Source organism: Scyliorhinus torazame, chromosome 13 (assembly GCF_047496885.1).
Source record: "Scyliorhinus torazame isolate Kashiwa2021f chromosome 13, sScyTor2.1, whole genome shotgun sequence".
NCBI classification, from domain to species: Eukaryota; Metazoa; Chordata; class Chondrichthyes; order Carcharhiniformes; family Scyliorhinidae; genus Scyliorhinus; species Scyliorhinus torazame.
Window position 1 is genome coordinate 214,328,738 of NC_092719.1, and position 19,664 is coordinate 214,348,401.

General features: G+C 49.9%; 1 protein-coding gene across 1 annotated transcript in view; it reads right to left on the reverse strand.

The window, feature by feature from the left end:
• The window catches only part of LOC140388603 (MICOS complex subunit mic25-like), a 565,155-nt gene extending 552,234 nt beyond the window's left edge, over positions 1 to 12,921 (reverse strand). Inside the window, exon 1 of the mRNA XM_072473040.1 lies at positions 12,764 to 12,921. Coding sequence (XP_072329141.1) covers positions 12,764 to 12,844 — 81 coding nt within the window. The 5' untranslated portion in view covers positions 12,845 to 12,921. The remainder of the gene's footprint in view (positions 1 to 12,763) is intronic.
• Positions 12,922 to 19,664: the final 6,743 nt, after the last annotated feature.

Sequence of the window (19,664 nt, forward strand, 5' to 3'; positions counted from 1 at the left end):
TTTCTTTTTGTCTTTCCCGCGTCAGAAAGATGGCGGGAAGATAGGCGCAAGGTGGATGGGAGTTCCTCACATGGGGGGGTCAAGGAGAGAGCGGGAGAAGCCGGGGTCAGTTGAAGTCAGCTGACTTTCGGAAGCAATATGGGGGGAGTAACCATGCTAGATGGGGGTCTAGCGGGGGGGATAACTGGGTTGCTGCTGCGGAGATCGAAAGGGAACTGGTAAAAGAAAAGGTGGTCGGGGCAGGAATGCGCCGCCTGGGGGACGGGTGGGTGCGCGGAACTGGGACGTGGGACTGGCCCAAAGAGGGTGATGGCTAGTCGACAGGGGAGGGGGGCGGGCAGCCCCCCAGTCCGGCTGATCACGTGGAACGTGAGAGGCCTAAATGGGTGGGACAGGTGTTCCACTCAGGGCTGGACACAAAGAATAGAGGGGTGGCCATATTGGTGGGGAAACGGGTGTCGTTCGAGGCTAGGAACATTGTAGCGGACATCGGTGGCAGATATGTGATGGTGAGTGGCAGACTGCAGGGAATGGAGGTCGTGTTGGTTAATGTATATGCCCCGAATTGGGATGATGCGGGATTTATGAAGCGGATGCTGGGACGTATCCCGGACCTGGAGGTAGGAAACCTGGTAATGGGGGGGGGACTTCAACACCGTGCTGGACCCAGGGTTAGATAGATCTAGATCTAGGACCGGAAGAAGGCCGGCAGCGGCCAAGGTGCTTAGGGGGTTTATGGACCAAATGGGGGGAGTGGATCCGTGGCGATTTGCTAGGCCGCTGGCCAAAGAGTTCTCCTTTTTCTCCCATGTCCATAAGGTATACTCCCGGATAGATTTCTTCGTTTTGGGAAGGTCAGTGATTTCGACGGTGGAAGGAACTGAGTACACAGCCATAGCTGTTTCAGACCATGCCCCACACTGGGTGGATCTGGAACTAGGAGAGGAGAGGGAGCAGCGTCCACCCTGGCGACTGGCTGTGGGATTATTGGCGGATGAGGGAGTCTGCGGAAGAGTGCGGGGATGTATCAAAAGGTACCTGGAGGCCAACGATGATGGGGAGGTCCGAGTGGGGGTAGTATGGGAAGCACTGAAGGACCGGTGGTCAGGGGAGAGTTGATCTCCATCAGGGCTCACAAGGGGAATACAGAGGCCAAAGAAAAGGAAAGATTACTGGGGGAGATTCGGAGGATAAAAAATATGCGGAGGCCCCGGATGAAGGACTATACAGGGAGAGGCGACGACTCCAGACGGAGTTCAACCTGCTGACCACAGGGAGGGCAGAGGCACAGTGGAGGGAGGCACAGGGGATGAGATATGAATATGGGGAAAAGGCGAGTCACCTCTTGGCCCACCAGCTTCGAAAGAGGACAGCGGCGAGGGAGATAGGGGGAGTTAGGGATGAAACGGGAGCCACGGTGCGGAGAGCAGGGAAGATAAATGTGTTTTAAGACCTTTTATGAGAGGTTATATAGGTCCCAACCCCCGGAGGGAAAAGAGGGGATGCAGCAGTTTCTGGACCAACTAAGGTTCCCGAAGGTGGAGGAGCAGGAGGTGGATGGCCTGGGGGCTCCAATTGGGGTGGACGAGGTGACCAAAGGGCTGGGGAACATGCAGGCAGGGAAGGCCCCGGGACCAGATGGGTTCCCGGTGGAATTTTATAGAAAATATGTGGACTTGTTGGCCCCGCTGCTGGCAAGAACCTTTAACGAGGCCAGAGAAGGGGGGACCCTACGCCCGACAATGTCGGAGACGACGATATCACTAATCTTGAAGCGAGATAAAGACCCGCTGCAATGCGGATCCTATAGGCCTATCTCACTCCTAAATGTGGACGCCAAGTTGCTGGCAAAGGTGCTGGCAATGAGGATAGAGGATTGTGTCCCGGGGGTGGTGCACGAAGACCAGACAGGATTCGTAAAGGGGAGACAATTGAATGTCAACGTGCGACGGCTATTGGGGGTGATAATGATGCCCCCAGCAGAGGGGGAGGCAGAGATAGTGGCGGCAATGGATGCAGAGAAGGCATTTGATAGGGTAGAATGGGAGTATCTATGGGAGGTGCTGAAGAGGTTCGGGTTCGGGGAAGGGTTTGTCAGCTGGGTTAAACTCCTCTATGGGGCCCCAATGACAAGTGTAGTCACAAATCGGCAAAGGTTGGAGTATTTTCGACTACACAGGGCAACAAGACAGGGATGCCCGCTGTCCCCATTACTGTTCACGCTGGCAATTGAACCACTGGCCATTGCGCTGAGAGACTCCAGAAAATGGAGAGGGGTGGTTAGAGGGGGAGAGGAACACCGAGTGTCACTCTACGCGGATGACCTACTGCTGTATGTGGCGGATCCAGTGGGGGGGATGACAGAGGTCATGCAGATATTGAGGGAGTTTGGAGATTTCTCGGGATATAGGCTTAACATGGGAAAGAGTGAGCTTTTTGTGATACACCCTGGGGACCAGAGTAGAGGGATAGATGGCCTACCGCTAAGGAGAGTGGAAAGAAACTTCCGATACCTGGGGATTCAGATAGCCAGGAGCTGGGGAACCTTACACAGACTCAATCTGACTCGGCTGGTGGAACAAATGGAAGAGGATTTCAAATGGTGGGACATGCAGCCGCTGTCACTGGCAGGCAGAGTGCAGGCGATTAAGATGATGGTCCTCCCGAGGTTCCTATTCGTGTTCCAATGTCTCCCTATATTGATCACTAAGGCATTTTTCAAAAAAATAGATAGGAGCATCATGAGCTTCGTGTGGGCAGGGAAGGCCCCAAGGGTAAGGAGGGGGTTCCTACAACGTAGCAGAGACAGAGGGGGACTGGCGTTGCCGAATTTGGGCGACTACTACTGGGCCGCCAACGTGGCGATGATCCGTAAATGGATAGAGGGCGAGGGGGCGGCGTGGAAAAGGCTGGAGATGGTGTCCTGCAAAGGAACGAGCTTAAAAGCGCTGGTGACGGCCACTACCGCTCTCCCCGCAAATGTTTACCACAAACCCAGTGGTGGCGGCGACATTAAGTATCTGGGGGCAATGGAGGCGACAGAGGGGTGTGCTGGGAGCCTCGGTGTGGTCCCCAATCAGGAACAACCATAGATTTGCCCCAGGGAGGCTGGACGGAGGGTTCCAGAGCTGGCACTGGGCAGGAATCAGGAGAGTGGGAGACTTATTTATAGATGGGACGTTTGCGAGTTTGGGAGCGCTAGAGGAAAAGTATGAGCTGCCCCTGGGAAATATCTTTAGGTATATGCAGGTGAGAGCGTTCACGAGACAACTGGTGAGGGAATTTCCGCTGCTCCCGACACAAGGGATCCAGGACAGGGTGCTTTCGGGGGGAGTGGGTCGGGGAGGGCAAAGTGTCCGAGATATACCGGGAGATGAGAGAAGAAGGGGAGGAGCTGGTAGAAGAACTGAAGGGAAAATGGGAAGAGCAGCTCGGGGAGGAGATTGAGGAGGGTTTGTGGGCTGATGCCCTAAGTAGGGTAAATTCCTCCTCCTCGTGTGCCAGGCTTAGCCTGGTCCAATTTAAGGTGCTACATAGAGCACACATAACAGGAGCGAGGTTGAGCAGGTTCATCGGAGTGGAGGACAAATGCGGGAGGTGCGGGGGAAGCCCAGCGAACCACACACATGTTTTGGTCGTGTCCGGCACTGGAGGGGAGTGGCGGGGGTGATCGCGAAGGTGGTGAAGGTCTGGGTCAAGCCAAGCTGGGGGTTAGCTATATTTGGGGTAGCGGATGAGCCGGGAGTGCAGGAGGCGAAAGAGGCCGATATTGTGGCCTTTGCGTCCCTAGTAGCCCGGCGTAGGATTTTACTCATGTGGAAGGAAGCGAAACCCCCCAGCGTGGAGGCCTGGATAAATGATATGGCGGGGTTCATAAAACTGGAGCGGATGAAGTTTGCGCTGAGGGGATCGGCTCAAAGGTTCACCAGGCGGTGGCAACCGTTCCTCGACTATCTAGCGGAACGTTAGGGGGAAGATAGATAGCCAGCAGCAGCAGCCCAGGGGGGGGGGGGGGAATTGTTTGTGTTCTAGATGGGGAGAGGGGAGCATTACTTAGTGTTATTTGGTTAGTTTACTATATTATTTAAACAATGTTATATATCCGTTATCACGTTACCGTTTTTGTTGATTTGTAAGGGGAAAATTGTGTTTGAAAACTTTAATAACATTTTTTTTTTTTTTTTAAGCATTAAGCTGGAAAAGTGAGGTGAGAGTTAACGCCCTTGATCAAGTGTGGCATCAAGGAGCAGAAATCAATGGGAATCAGGAGGAAAACACTCCACTACTTGGATTCATACTAGCACAAGATAGTTATGATGGTTGAAGATCAATCATCTCAGGAGTTCCCCTGGGTAGTGTCCTCGGCCCAACCATCTTCAGCTGCTTCATCGTTGACCTTCCTTCCATCATAATGTCAGAAGTGGGGATGATCACAGATGGTTGCACAATGTTCAACACCATTCGCAAGACTTGGGACAGCATTCAGACCTGGGCTGATCAGGGGCAAATAACATTGTCACGGGCAATAACCATCACCAAAGAGAGAGTCTTAGCATTTCCTCATGATAGTCAATGGTTTAACCATCACAAAATGCCCCACTATCAACAACATTGGGGGCTACCATGAACAGAAACTGAACTGAACCAACAACATAATTATTTTGGCTACAAGAGCAGGTCAGGGACTGGGATTCTGCGGTGAGTAACTCATCTCCAGATTCCCAAATGCCTGTCCGCCATTTACAAGTCAGGTGTGTGATGGAATAATCTTCACTAGCCTGGATGAGTGCAGCTCCCACAACACTCGAGAAGCACAACACCATCCAGAACAAAGCAGCCCATTGTCAACCCATTCACAAACATTCACTCCCTCCACCACTGGTGCTCAGTGGCAGCCGTGTGTACTATCTACAAGAAACACCGCAGCAACCTAGCTAGGCTCCTAACACCTTCCAAACTCACGACTGCAACCATCTAAAAGGACAAGGACAACAGATGCATGGGAACACCACGACTTGCAAGCGCTCCTCCAAGTCACACACAATTCTGACTTAGAAATATATTGTCGATCTTTCACTGTCGCTGGGTCAAAATCCTGGAACTCCCTCCCTAACAGCACTGTGGGTGAACCTACACATGGACTGCAGCGGTTCAAGCAGGTAGCTCACCACTTTCGCAAGGGCAATTAGAAATGGGCACCAAACATTGGCTGAGCCAGCGATGTCAATGTCCCGTGAAATAAAAAAAGAATCATACCAGATTCCAAATTGTCACCAAGAGCCCAGACCTGAGGTTGCCATTCAACTCACAAGGCATTCGGGAAATTTGGATCAGAGAGGATTGGATCCATAGGATCATAGGAACAGGATTTGTTTATTGTCACGTGTACCGAGGTACAGTGAAAAGTATTTTTCTGCGAGCAGCTCCTCAGATCATTAAGTACATGGGAAGAAAAGGGAAGAAAAGAAAATACATAATAGGGCAACACAAGGTATACAAAGTAACTACATAAGCACCGGCATCGGGTGAAGCATACAGGGGTGTAGTGTTAATGAGGTCAGTCCAGAAGAGGCTCAATTTAGGAGTCTGGTGATAGCAGGGAAGAAGCTGTTTTTGAGTCTGTTTGTGCGTGTTCTCAGACTTCTGTATCTCCTGCCCGATGGGAGAAGTTGGAAGAGTGAGTAAGCCGGGTGGGAGGGGTCTTTGATTATGCTGCCCGCTTTCCCCAGGCAGCGGGAGGTGTAGATGGAGTCAATGGATGGGAGGCAGGTTTGTGTGATGGACTGGGCGGTGTTCACGACTCTCTGCAGCCAGATAGGATGCTTTCTATGGTGCATCTGTAAAAGTTGGTAAGGGTTAATGTGGACATGTCGAATTTCCTTAGTTTCCTGAGGAAGTATAGGCGCTGTTGTGCTTTCTTGGTGGTAGCATCGCCGTGGGTGGACCAGGACAGATTTTTGGAGATGCGCACCCCTAGGAATTTGAAACTGCTAACCATCTCCACCTCGGCCCCGTTGATGCTGACAGGGGTGTGTACGGTACTTTGCTTCCTGAAGTCAATGACCAGCTCTTCAGTTTTGCTGGCATTGAGGGAGAGATTGTTGTCGCTGCACCACTCCACTAGGTTCTCTATCTCCCTCCTGTATTCTGACTCGTCGTTATTCGAGATCCGGCCCACTACGGTCGTGTCATCAGCAAACTTGTAGATGGAGTTGGAACCAAATTTTGCCACGCAGTCGTGTGTGTACAGGGAGTAGAGTAGGGGGCTATGTACGCAGCCTTGGGGGCCCCGGTATTGAGGGCTATTGTGTAGATGGTGTTGTTGTTCATTCTTACTGATTGTGGTCTGTTGGTCAGAAAATAGAGGATCCAGTTGCAGAGTGGGGAGCCAAGTCCTAGGAGTAGGCCATTCAGTGAGATCATGGCTGATCTGTAGTTTAACTCCATATACCTGCCTTTGGCCCACATCCCTTAATATCTTTGATTAACAAAAATCTATCTATCTCAGATTTAAAACCAACAACTGCTGTGTGTGGGAGAGAGTTCCAAACCTCTACCACCCTTTGAGTGAAAAGGTTCTTCCCAACATCTCTCCTGAACGGTCTGGCCCTAATTTTTAGACTATGCCCCTTTTATTCTCACCCGATGCCGGTGCCTATGCATTTACATTGCGTATTCATCATATGTCCCATGTTTTTTTTAAATGCATGGACTGATCTGTCTGGACTGTACGCAGAACAATATTTTTCACTGTACCTCGGTACACGTGACAATAAATAAATCCAAATGGAAATGGAAAGGGATAGGTATATACCGCAGGGCAAGAGTTATATCTGGGGGAAAGGCAATTATGATGTGATGAGGCAAGACTTAAGATGCATTGGATGGCGAGGAAAACTGCAGGGGATGGGCACAATGAAAATGTGGAGCTTGTTCAAGGAACAGCTACTGCATGTCCTTGATAAGTATGTACCTGTCAGGCAGGGAGGAAGTGGTCGAGCGAGGGAACTGTGGTTTACTAAAGCAGTCAAAAAACTTGTCAAGAGGGAGAAGGAGGCTTATGTAAAGATGAGACATGAAGGTTCAGTTAGGGCGCTCGAGAGTTACAAGTTAGCTAGGAAGGACCTAAAGTGAGAGCTAAGAAGAGCCAGGAGGGGACATAAGAAGTCTTTGGCAGATAGGATCAAGGATAACCCTAAAGCTTTCTAAAGATATGTCAGGAATAAAAGAATGACTAGGGTAAGAGTAGGGCCAGTCAAGGACAGTAGTGGGAAGTTGTTCGTCGAGTCAGAGGAGATAGGAGGGGTGCTAAATGAATATTTTTCGTCAGTATTCAGACAGGAAAAAGACAATGTTGTCGAGGAGAATACTGAGATTAAGGCTACTAGACTAGAAGGGCTTGAGGTTCATAAGGAGGAGTTGTTAGCAATTCTGGAAAGTGTGAAAATAGATAAGTCCCTTGGGCCGGATGGGATTTATCCTAGGATTCTCTGGGACGCTCGGGAGGAGATTGCTGAGCTTCTGGCTTTGATCTTTAAGTCCTCTTTGTCTACAGGAATAGTGCCAGAAGACTGGAGGATAGCAAATGTTGTCCCCTTGTTCAAGAAGGGGAGTAGAGACAACCCCGGTAACAATAGACCAGTGAGCCTTACTTCTGTTGTGGGTAAAATCTTGGAAAGGTTTATAAGAGATGGGATGTATAATCATCTGGAAAGGAATAATTTGATTAGAGATAGTCAACACGGTTTTGTGAAGGGTAGGTCGTGCCTCACAAACCTTATTGAGTTCTTTGAGAAGGTGACCAAACAGGTGGATGAGGGTAAAACAGTTGATGTGGTGTATATGGATTTCAGTAAAGCGTTTGATAAGGTTCCCCACGGTAGGCTATTTCAGAAAATACGGAGGCATGGGATTCAGGGTGATTTAGCAGTTTGGATCAGAAATTGGCTAGCTGGAAGAAGTCAAAGGGTGGTGGTTGATGGGAAATGTTCAGACTGGAGTCCAGTTACGAGTGGTGTACCACAAGGATCTGTTTTGGGGCCACTGCTGTTTGTAATTTTTATAAATGACCTGGACAAGGGCGTAGAAGGATGGGTGAGTAAATTTGCAGATGACACTAAAGTCGGTGGAGTTGTGGACAGTGCTGAAGGATGTTACAAGTTACATAGTGACATAGATAAGCTGTAGCGCTGGGCTGAGAAGTGGCAAAAGGAGTTTAATGCAGAAAAGTGTGAGGTGATTCAATTTGGAAGGAATAACAGGAAGACAGAGTACTGGGCTAATGGTAAGATTCTTGGTAGTGTGGATGAGCAGAGAGATCTCGGTGTCCATGTACATAGATCCCTAGTGCGGCCGCATTTGGAATATTGCGTGCAATTCTGGTCGCCGCATTATAGGAAGGATGTGGAAGCATTGGAAAGGGTGCAGAGGAGATTTACCAGAATGTTGCCTGGTATGGAGGGAAGATCTTATGAGGAAAGGCTGAGGGACTTGAGGCTGTTTTCGTTAGAGAGAAGGTTAAGCGGTGACTTAATTGAGGCATACAAGATGATCAGAGGATTGGATAGGGTGGACAGTGAGAGCCTTTTTCCTCGGATGGTGATGTCTAGCACGAGGGGACATAGCTTTAAATTGAGGGGAGATAGATATAGGACAGATGTCAGAGGTAGGTTCTTTACTCAGAGAGTAGTAAGGGTTTGGAATGCCCTGCCTGCAACAGTCGTGGACTCGCCAACACTAAGGGTATTCAAATGGTCATTGGATAGACATATGGATGATAAGGGAATAGTGTAGATGGGCTTTAGAGTGGTTTCACAGGTCGGCACAACATCGAGGACCGAAGGGCCTGTACTGCGCTGTAATGTTCTATGTTCTAAATCTTCACCATTTACCTCCACCCCCTTCACAACCCTTCCACCAGTTATCCCCACCCCTTTACCCCAGTTACCCACACCATTACCCCTTACCCCAATTCACCCCACCCACTTTACCCATTCCCCAACCCCCTTTTCCCCTCTTCCCCATTTACCCCACCTCCTTAGTAGCCATCATCGTCCATTTACCCCACCTTTTTACACTTCCTCATCCCTTTACCCCTCCACACCCATTCAGCCCCCATTTACCCCTTTCCCCATTTACTACACACCCCTTTACCCCCACCCTCTTCACCATTCTTCCCCCATTTACCCCATCTATCCACCACCGTCTTTAATCCCCTTCCCCATTCACCCCCTTATCCCTATTCCCCCATTCATGTCTCTTCCCCATTTACCCCCACTACTTTCCCCCCTTCCCCACTTCCCCCCTTCCCCATTTCCCCCCTCCCCCATTTCCCCTCTCCCCCATTTCCCCTCTCCCCCTTTACCCCTCTTCCCCTTTGTCACCATTTACCCTCCACCACTTTACCCCTCTCCCCCATTTACCCAACCTTTACCCCGCACCCTTTATCCTTCTTCCCCATTTACCCTGCACCCCTCTTACCTCTCGCCATGTACAGCCACCGCCTTTAACCCCACCTCTTTCACAACTCTTTCCCCAGTTACTCCCACCCCATCCCCCATTTATCCCCACCCCCTTCCCTATTTGCCCCAATGCCCTTTACCTATATCCCCATTTACCCATCTTCCCCATTTATTCCTGCCCCATTTACCCCTCTTCCCCGCTTACCTTCCACCCCTTTATCCATCTTCCCCCAATTACCCTCACCCCCTTTATGCCTCCCATTGTACCTCCACCCTCTTTACTCTCCCACTCCTTTTCCCCATTTATCCCACCCACTTTACCCTTCTTCCCCATGTACCCCAACCCCATTTACTTTCACTGACATACTATTGAAACTCCTAGTGGTCAGTTGGTGAATTACAACAAAACCATGATATCACACCACCTCCATTTACCCCACCTCCCCATTCACCCACACCTCCCTTACCCCTCTTCCACCATTTACACCAACCCCTGTTCCTCCATTTACCCCTCACCACCTATACCCCTTTCCCAGTTAGCCCATCCCTTTATCACTCTTCCACATTTCCCCCATCCCTTTACCCCTCTTCCCATTTACCCACACCCCTTTATCCCTCTTCCCAATTTGCCTCCAATCCTTTACCCCTCTTCCCCATTTATCCTTCACCACTTTACCCGCTTTCCCATTTACCCCCACCTTTTTACCCATCTTCCCCATTTACCCCTTCCCCATTTACCCCATCCCTTTAGCCCTCTTCCCCATTTAGCCCCACCCATTTACCTCTTCCCCATTTAACCCCATCCCTTTACCCCTCTTCCCCATTTACCCCCACCCTTTACCCCCACCCCTTTACCCCTCTTCCCCATTCACTCCCACCCCTTCCCCCCCACCCCATCACCCCACCCCTTTACCCCTCTTCCCCATTTACTCCCACCCCTTTACCCCTCTTCCTCACTTACTCCCACCCCTTTACCCCTCTTCCCCATTTACCCCACCCCTTTACCCCTCTTCCCCATTTACCCTCACATTTACCCCTCTTCCCCATTTACCCCTACCCCTACACCCCTCTTCCCCATTTAACCCCATCCCTTTACCCCTCTTCCCCATTTACCCCCACCCCATTTACCTCTTCCCCATTTACCCCACCCCTTTACCCCTCTTCCCCATTTACCCTCACCTTTACCCCTCTTCCCCATTTACCCCTACCCCTACACCCCTCTTCCCCATTTAACCCCATCCCTTTACCCCTCTTCCCCATTTACCCCCACCCCCCTCTTCCCCATTTAACCCCATCCCTTTACCCCTCTTCCCCATTTACCCCCACCCCATTTACCCCTCTTCCCCATTTAACCCCACCCCTTTACCCCCCTTCCCCATTTACTCCTACACCTTCCCCCACCCCTTCCCCCTCTTTCCCATTTACTCACACCCCTTTACCCCTCTTCCCCATTTACCCCCACCCCATTTACCCCCACCCCATTTACCCCTCTTCCCCATTTAACCCCACCCCTTTACCCCTCTTCCCCATTTACTCCTACACCTTCCCCCACCCCTTCCCCCTCTTTCCCATTTACTCCCACCCCTTTACCCCTCTTCCCCATTTAACCCTACCCCTTTACCCCTGACTCCCACCCCTTTACCCCTCTTCCCCATTTACTCCCACCCCTTTATCCCTCTTCCCCATTTACCCCTACCCCTTAACCCCTCTTCCCCATTTACTCCCACCCCTTTACTCCTCTTCCCCATTTACCCGTACCCCTTTACTCCTCTTCCCCATTTACCCCCACCCCATTTACCCCTCTTCCACATTTAACCCCACCCCTTTACCCCTTCCCCATTTACCCCCACCCCTTTACCCCTCTACCCAATTTACCCCCCTTCACCCCTCTTCCCCATTTACCCCCACCCCTTTACCCCTCTTCCCCATTTACTCCTCTTCCCCATTTACCCCTCTTCCCCATTTACTCTCTTCCCTTTACCCCTCTTCCCCATTTACCCTCTTCCCTTTACCCCTCTTCCCCATTTACCCTCTTCCCTTTACCCCTCTTCCCCATTTACCCCCACCCCTTTACCCCTCTTCCCCATTTACTCCTACCCCTTTACCCCTCTTCCCCATTTACCCCTACCCCTTTAACCCTACCCCTTTACCCATCTTCCCCATTTACCCCTCTACCCCTCTTCCCCATTTACTCCTACCCCTTTACCTCTTCCCCATTTACCCCTCTTCCCCCTTTACCCCTCTTCCCCATTTACCCCTCTTCCCCATTTACCCCTCTTCCCCATTTACCCCATCCCTTTACCCCTCTTCCCCATTTACCCTCTTCCCCATTTACCCCTCTTCCCCATTTACCCCTCTTCCCCATTTACCCCTCTTCCCCATTTACCCCTCTTCCCCATTTACCCCTCTTCCCCATTTACCCCTCTTCCCCACTTCCCCATTTACTCCTACCCCTTTACCCCTCTTCCCCATTTACCCCTCTTCCCCATTTACCCCATCCCTTTACCCCTCTTCCCCATTTACTCCTCTTCCCCATTTACCCCTCTTCCCCATTTACCCCATCCCTTTACCCCTCTTCCCCATTTATCCCCACCCCTCTTCCCCATTTACCACTCTTCCCCATTTACCCCTCTACCCCTCTTCCCCATTTACTCCTACCCCTTTACCCCTCTTCCCCATTTACCCCTCTTCCCCATTTACCCCCACCCCTTTACGCCTCTTCCCCATTTACCCCTCTTCCCCATTTACCCCATCCCTTTACCCCTCTTCCCCATTTACCCCTCTTCCCCATTTACCCCTCTTCCCCATTTACCCCTCTTCCCCATTTACCCCTCTACCCCATTTACCCCCACCCCTTTACCCCTCTACCCCATTTACCCCTCTACCCCATTTACCCCTCTACCCCTCTTCCCCATTTACCCCATCCCTTTACCCCTCTTCCCCATTTACCCCTCTTCCCCATTTACCCCCACCCCTTTTCCCCATTTACTCCTACCCCTTTACCCCTCTTCCCCATTTACCCCATCCCTTTACCCCTCTTCCCCATTTACCCCTCTTCCCCATTTACCCCTCTACCCCATTTACCCCTCTACCCCATTTACCCCTCTTCCCCATTTACCCCTCTACCCCATTTACCCCTCTACCCCATTTACCCCTCTTCCCCATTTACCCCTCTACCCCATTTACCCCTCTACCCCATTTACCCCTCTACCCCATTTACCCCCTTCCCCATTTACCCCTCTTCCCCATTTACCCCATCCCTTTACCTCTTCCCCCATTTCCCCCCTCCCGCACCCACTCACCCTCATCCCCTGTAAAACTGTCACTCGCTCCTGCTGGTCTGTGACGAAGGAGACGCGCCTGGTGCTGCCGCCGGCGCCCATGCCGGAGTTCAGAGATTCCTCTCAGTGTTGATGCCGCCTCCCGCGGACAGCTGCCGCCACCTGCAGTATCCTGCCCCGCGATTGGACCAGGGGCGGGGCGCCTCCGTCAGCACAGGAACGGCCAATCGGATCCGCCGCTGAAGCCAGGGCGGGTCCGCGCCAACGCGATGCGGGGCCTTATGGGAGTTGTAGTTCCTTCCTCCCCGGCCGCTGCTGCACTTCCCCAAGTCAGCCAGAGGTGGCGCTGCACGGCGCCTTGGCTCAAGTCCACTCAAAGAATCCCTACAGTGCAGAAGGAGGCCATTCAGCCCATCGAATCTGGACCGCACCTCCAAAACAGCACCTTGCCCAGGCCCACTCCCCCCTCCCCCCTCCCCCAATGTATCCCCGTAACCCGCCCAACTTGCATATCTTCGGACACTAAGGGGCAATTTAGCCTGTCCAGCTCATTTAACTTGCACACCTTTGGGTTGTGGGAGGAAACCGGAGCACCCGGAGGAAACCCACACAGTCACGGGGGGAATGGGCAACCTCCACACAGACAGACACCCAAGGCCAGAATTGAACCCGGGTCCCTGGCGCTGTGAAGCAACAGTGGTAACCACTGCCCATGACCCCTTGGGCAGCTAATCAGAAAAGGGCTGCACCTGCTTCCTTTCATAGTCCTGGACCTAAGTATCGGAACCCGTTCCCACTAGGCAGCTTGTATTCCTCCTCCAATTCCTTTAAACTCGAAAAGCTGTCCCCCACCACCCCCACAAACAGGTTCCAAAGATGTGATGGTCAAGTGGAATGGGCCCACTAAATTGCCACTTAATTGGAAAAAAAAAATTGGGTACTCTAAATTTTTTTGGGGTACTCTAAATTTTTTTTTTTTTTAAAAGGTTACAATTGGGCAACTAGAGAAACTCAAGGGAATGGGGAAGAGTCAGCATAGATTTGTGAAAGGGAAATCACATTTAACCAATTTATTGGAGTTCTTTGAAGGAGTCACATGCATTTTGAATTTGTTTCGAGGATGGGGTGGACCTGGTTTCCAGAAGGCATTTGATAAGGTGCCACATCAACCTTTATTTTGCAAAATAGAAGCTCAGGGCGTTACATATGAGAATGGCTAGTTGGCAGAAAACAAAAAGTCTGTGTAAATGGGTCTTATCTGATTGGCAGGTTGTGACGTCTGGAGTCCCGCAGACTGGGTCTGTGCTGGGGCCTCAACTTTTTACAATTTATATCAATGGCTAAGATTTTTTTCAAATAAATTTAAGAGTACACAATTTTTTTTTTTCAATTAAGTGGCAAATTAGTGTGGCCAATCCACCTAATCTGCACATCTTTGGGTTGTGGGATGAGACCCACACAGACATGTGCAAACTCCACACGTACAGTGACCCAGCGCCTGGATGGAACCCCGGGTCCTCGGCGCCGTGTCAATGGCTAAGATGAGGGAGTGAAGGCACTGTTCCAGTTATCTGAAACAGAAGAATGTGCAGCGTTTGAGAAGGTGGGAGAGTGCCACTGGGTAAATTGCTCTTTTGGAGAGCTGGCACAGACATGACGGGCCGAATGGTCTTTTTCTGTGCTGTATGTAACAATTCCGTTTTCTCCCTCTTTACTTGTAAGGTTGCTGTACCACATAATTCCTCCTGGTGGCGCTGGTTTACCACAGGAACAGACGCTTCTCATCAGTGCACTCTACTGGAGTTTGGTGGCACTGCAGGTTGTGCAGGAAAGTAACAGGGGCGGGATTCTCCGCAATCGGCGCGATTCCCGCCCCCGCCGAATCTCTGGTGGCGGAGAATTCGGGACACAGCGGGGGCGGGATTCACGCCAGCCCCCTGCGATTCTCCGACCCGGTGGGGGGTCGGAGAATCGCGTCCCAGATTTCTGTACATAGAACATAGAATATTACAGCGCAGTACAGGCCCTTCGGCCCTCGATGTTGCGCCGACCTGTGAAACCACTCTAAAGCCCATCTGCTGTGGTTAAACAAAAGCTAAACAGCAGAATATCAAAAACTATAAAGACAAAAGCCGGGTTAATGATTCAGACCCACATGCTAACTTGTATCACATTCTGTTCACACATCACCCCCTGTGCTCATTGATTGACGGCCAATCTATCGATGTCTTCGTTTTAAAATCATTCCTGATCTTCGAATGGCTTTGTGGTCTTGCCAACGTCTCACCTCGCTAGCTCTCTCTCTCTCTCTCTCTCCCCCTTTAAGACATTCCTTAGAAGCCCACCTCTTCGGGAAACCTTTAGTCGCTTGTCCAGATGTGTCCTTATGGGGCTCGCTGGCAATTTATGTTTGATAACAAATGAGGGGGCACAGTGGTTAGCATTGCTGCTTCACAGCGCCAGGGACCCGGGTTCGATTCCGGCCTCGGGTGACTGTCTGTGCGGAGTCTGCACGTCCTCCCCGTGCCTGCGTGGGTTTCCTCCGGATGCTCCAGTTTCCTCCCACAGTCCAAAGATGTGAAGGTTATGTGGGGTTATGGGGATGGAGTGGGTCTGGGTAGGGTGTTCTTTCGGAGGGTGGATGCAGACCCGATGGACCAAATGGCCTCCTTCTGCATTGTAGGGATTCTGTGATAATAGTCCATGAACCCGCCTCAAAGCACCTTGAGATGTTTTACTTGGTGAAAGGCATGAGATAAATGGAAGTTATATTAAAACATGCTGCTGTGCAGAGAGACCTGGGTGTGCTAGTGCATGAGTCGCAAAACGTTGGTTTGCAGGTGCAACAGGTGATTAAGAAGGCAAATGGAATTTTGTCCTTCATTGCTAGAGGGATGGAGTTTAGGACTAGGGAGGTTATGCTGCAATTGTTAAAGGTGTTAGTGAGGCCACACCTGGAGTATTGTGTTTAGTTTTGGTCTCCTTACCAGAGAAAGGAAGTACTGGCGCTGGAGGGTGTGCAGAGGAGATTCACTAGGTTAATCCCAGAGCTGAGGGGGTTGGATTACGAGGAGAGGTTGAGTAGACTGGGACTGTACTCGTTGGAATTTAGAAGAATGAGGGGGGATCTTATAGAAACATATAAAATTATGAAGGGAATAGATAGGATAGATGCGGGCAGGTTGTTTCCACTGGCGGGTGAAAGCAGAACTAGGGGGCATAGCCTCAAAATAAGGGGAAGTAGATTTAGGACTGAGTTGAGGAGGAACTTCTTCACCCAAAGGGTTGTGAATCTATGGAATTCCTTGCCCAGTGAAGCAGTTGAGACTCCTTCATTAAATGTTTTTAAGATAAAGATAGATAGTTTTTTGAAGAATAAAGGGATTAAGGGTTATGGTGTTCGGGCCGGAAAGTGGAGCTGAGTCCACAAAAGATCAGCCATGATCTCATTGAATGGTGGAGCAGGCTCGAGGGGCCAGATGGCCTACTCCTGCTCCTAGTTCTATGTTTATTGTTGAAATCAATGGACATGAAAGAAAGTGGAGGAGATTTTTTAAAACTGGGTTCCCAATCTGACAGTTAAAATTTACCCACGGGGAGGAGTACAGCCCCGTTGTGAATTTGGGGCAGGGAGGATACCAATTTCACGTCGCAGCACCGGACATGGGATATAATTTGCTCTCCTGCCCACATTTACATTTACCCCGTGGTTTAATTTTGGCTGCTGAATGGAGATCATCAGAAATTTCAGAACTTCGCAAGGACATAGACCATAAGACACAGGAGCAGAATTAAGCCATTCGGCCCATTCAGTCTGCTGCGCCATTCAGTCATGGCTAATATGGTTCTCATCCCCTTATTAATCAAGAACCTTGTAGGAAAAATGAGAACCAGAGAACACAATCTCAGACTAAAGGGACGGTCCTTTAAAACAGAGACGAGGAGGAATTTCCTCAGCCAGAGGGTGGTGAATCTGTGGAACTCTTTGCCGCAGAAGGCTGTGGAGGCCAAATCACTTGAGTGTCTTTAAGACAGAGATAGATAGGTTCTTGATCATTAAGGGGATCAGGGGTTATGGGGAGAAGGCAGGAGAATGGGGATGAGAAAAATATCAGCCATGATTGAATGGCGGAGCAGACTCGATGGGCCGAGTGGCCTAATTCTGCTCCTATGTCTTATGGTCTTAACCTATCAATCTCTGTTTTAAAGACACTCAATGATTTGGCCTCCACAGTCTTCTGTGGTAAAGAGTTCCACAGATTCACCACACTCTGGCTGGAGAAATTCCTCCTCATCTCTGTTTAAGAACAAAGAACAAAGAAAATTACAGCACAGGAACAGGCCCTTCGGCCCTCCCAGCCTGCGCCGATCCAGATCCTTTATCTAAACCTGTCGCCTATTTTCCAAGGATCTACTTCCCTCTGTTCCCCGCCTGTTCATATATCTGTCTAGATGCATCTTGAATGATGCTATCGTGCCCTCCTCTACCACCTCCGCTGGCAAAGCGTTCCAGACACCCACCACCCTCTGCGTAAAAAACTTTCCACGCACATCTCCCTTAAACTTTCCCCATCTCACCTTGAAATCGTGACCCCTTGTAATTGACACCCCCACTCTTGGAAAAAGCTTGTTGCTATCCACCCTGTCCGTACCTCTCGTAATTTTGTAGATCTCAATCAGGTCCCCCCTCAACCTCCGTCTTTCCAACGAAAACAATCCTAATCTACTCAACCTTTCTTCATAGCTAGCGCCCTCCATACCAGGCAACATCCTGGTGAACCTCCTCTGCACCCTCTCTAAAGCGTCCACATCCTTCTGGTAATGTGGCGACCAGAACTGCACGCAGTATTCCAAATGTGGCCTAACCAAAATCCTATACAACTGTAACATGACCTGCCAACTCTTGTACTCAATACCCCGTCCGATGAAGGCAAGCATGCTGTATGCCTTCTTGACCACTCTATCAACCTGCGTTGCCACCTTCAGGATACAATGGACCTGAACTCCCAGATCTCTCTGTACATCAATTTTCCCCAGGACTCTTCCATTGACCGTATAGTCCGCTCTTGAATTGGATCTTTCAAAATGTATCAACTCGCATTTGCCTGGAGTGAACTCCATCTGCCATCTCTCTGCCCAACTCTCCAATCGATCTATATTTTGCTGTATTCTCTGACAATCCCCCTCGCTATCTGCAACTCCACCAATCTTAGTATCATCTGCAAACTTGCTAATCAGACCACCTATACCTTCGTCCAGATCATTTATGTATATCACAAACAACAGTGGTCTGAGCATGGATCCCTGTGGAACACCACTAGTCACCTTTCTCCATTTTGAGACACTCCCTTCCACCACTACTCTCTGTCTCCTGTTGCCCAGCCAATTCTTTATCCATCCAGCTAGTACACCCTGAACCCCATGCGACTTCACTTTTTCCATCACCCTGCCATGGGAAACTTTGTCAAACGCCTTACTGAAGTCCATGTATATGACATCTACAGCCCTTCCCTCATCAATTAACTTTGTCACTTCATCAAAGAATTCTATTAGGTTTGTAAGACATGACCTTCCCTACACAAAACCATGCTGCCTATCACTGATAAGTCTATTTTCTTCCAAATGTGACTAGATCCTATCCCTCTGTATCTTCTCCAACAGTTTGCCTACCACTGACGTCAAGCTCACAGGTCTATAGTTCCCTGGATTATCCCTGCTACCCTTCTTAAACAAAGGGACAACATTAGCAATTCTCCAGTCCTCCGGGACCTCACCCGTGCTCAAGGATGCTGCAAAGATATCTGTTAAGGCCCCAGCTATTTTGTCCCTCGCTTCCCTCAGTAACCTGGGATAGATCCCATACTGACCTGGGGACTTGTCCACCTTAATGCCTTTTAGAATACCCAAAACTTCCCCCTTCCTTATGCCGACTTGACCTAGAGTATTTAAACATCCATCCCTAACCTCAACATCCGTCATGTCCCTCTCCTTGGTGAATACCGATGCAAAGTACTCATTAAGAATCTCACCCATTTCCTCTGACTCCACGCATAAATTCCCTCTTTTGTCTTTGAGTGGGCCAATCCTTTCTCTGGTTACCCTCTTGCTCCTTAGATACGAATAAAAGGCATTGGGATTTTCCTTAACCCTGTTAGCCAAAGATATTTCATGACCCCTTTTAGCCCTCTTTATTGCGCGTTTGAGATTTGTCCTACTTTCCCGATATTCCTCCAAAGCTTCATCAGTTTTAAGTCGCCTAGATCTTATGTATGCTTCCATTTTCATCTTAGCTAGTCTCACAATTCCACCCGTCATCCATGGTTCCCTAATCTTGCCATTTCTATCCCTCATTTTCACAGGGACATGTCTGTCCTGCACTCTAATCAACCTTTCCTTAAAAGACTCCCACATTTCAAATGTGGATTTACCCTTAAACAGCTGCTCCCAATCCACATTCCCTAGCTCCTGCCGAATTTTGTTATACTTGGCCTATTCCCAATTTAACACTCTTCCTTTAGGACCACTCTCGTCTTTGTCCATGAGTATTCTAAAACTTACAGAATTGTGATCACTATTCCCAAAGTAATCACCGACTGAAACTTTAACCACCTGGCCGGGATCATTCCCCAATACCAGGTCCAGTATGGCCCCTTTCAGAGTTACATACTGCTCTAAAAAACTCTCCTGGATGCTCTTTACAAATTCTGCTCCAACTACGCCTCCAACACTACATGAGTCCCATTCAATGCTGGGGAAGTTAAAATCTCCCATCACGACCACCCTATTGCTCCTACATTTTTCTATAATCTGTCCACATATTTGTACCTCTATTTCATGCTTGCTTTTGGGAGGCCTGTAGTAAAGTCCCAACAATGTTACTGCACCCTTCCTATTTCTTAGCTCTACCCATATTGCCTCAGTG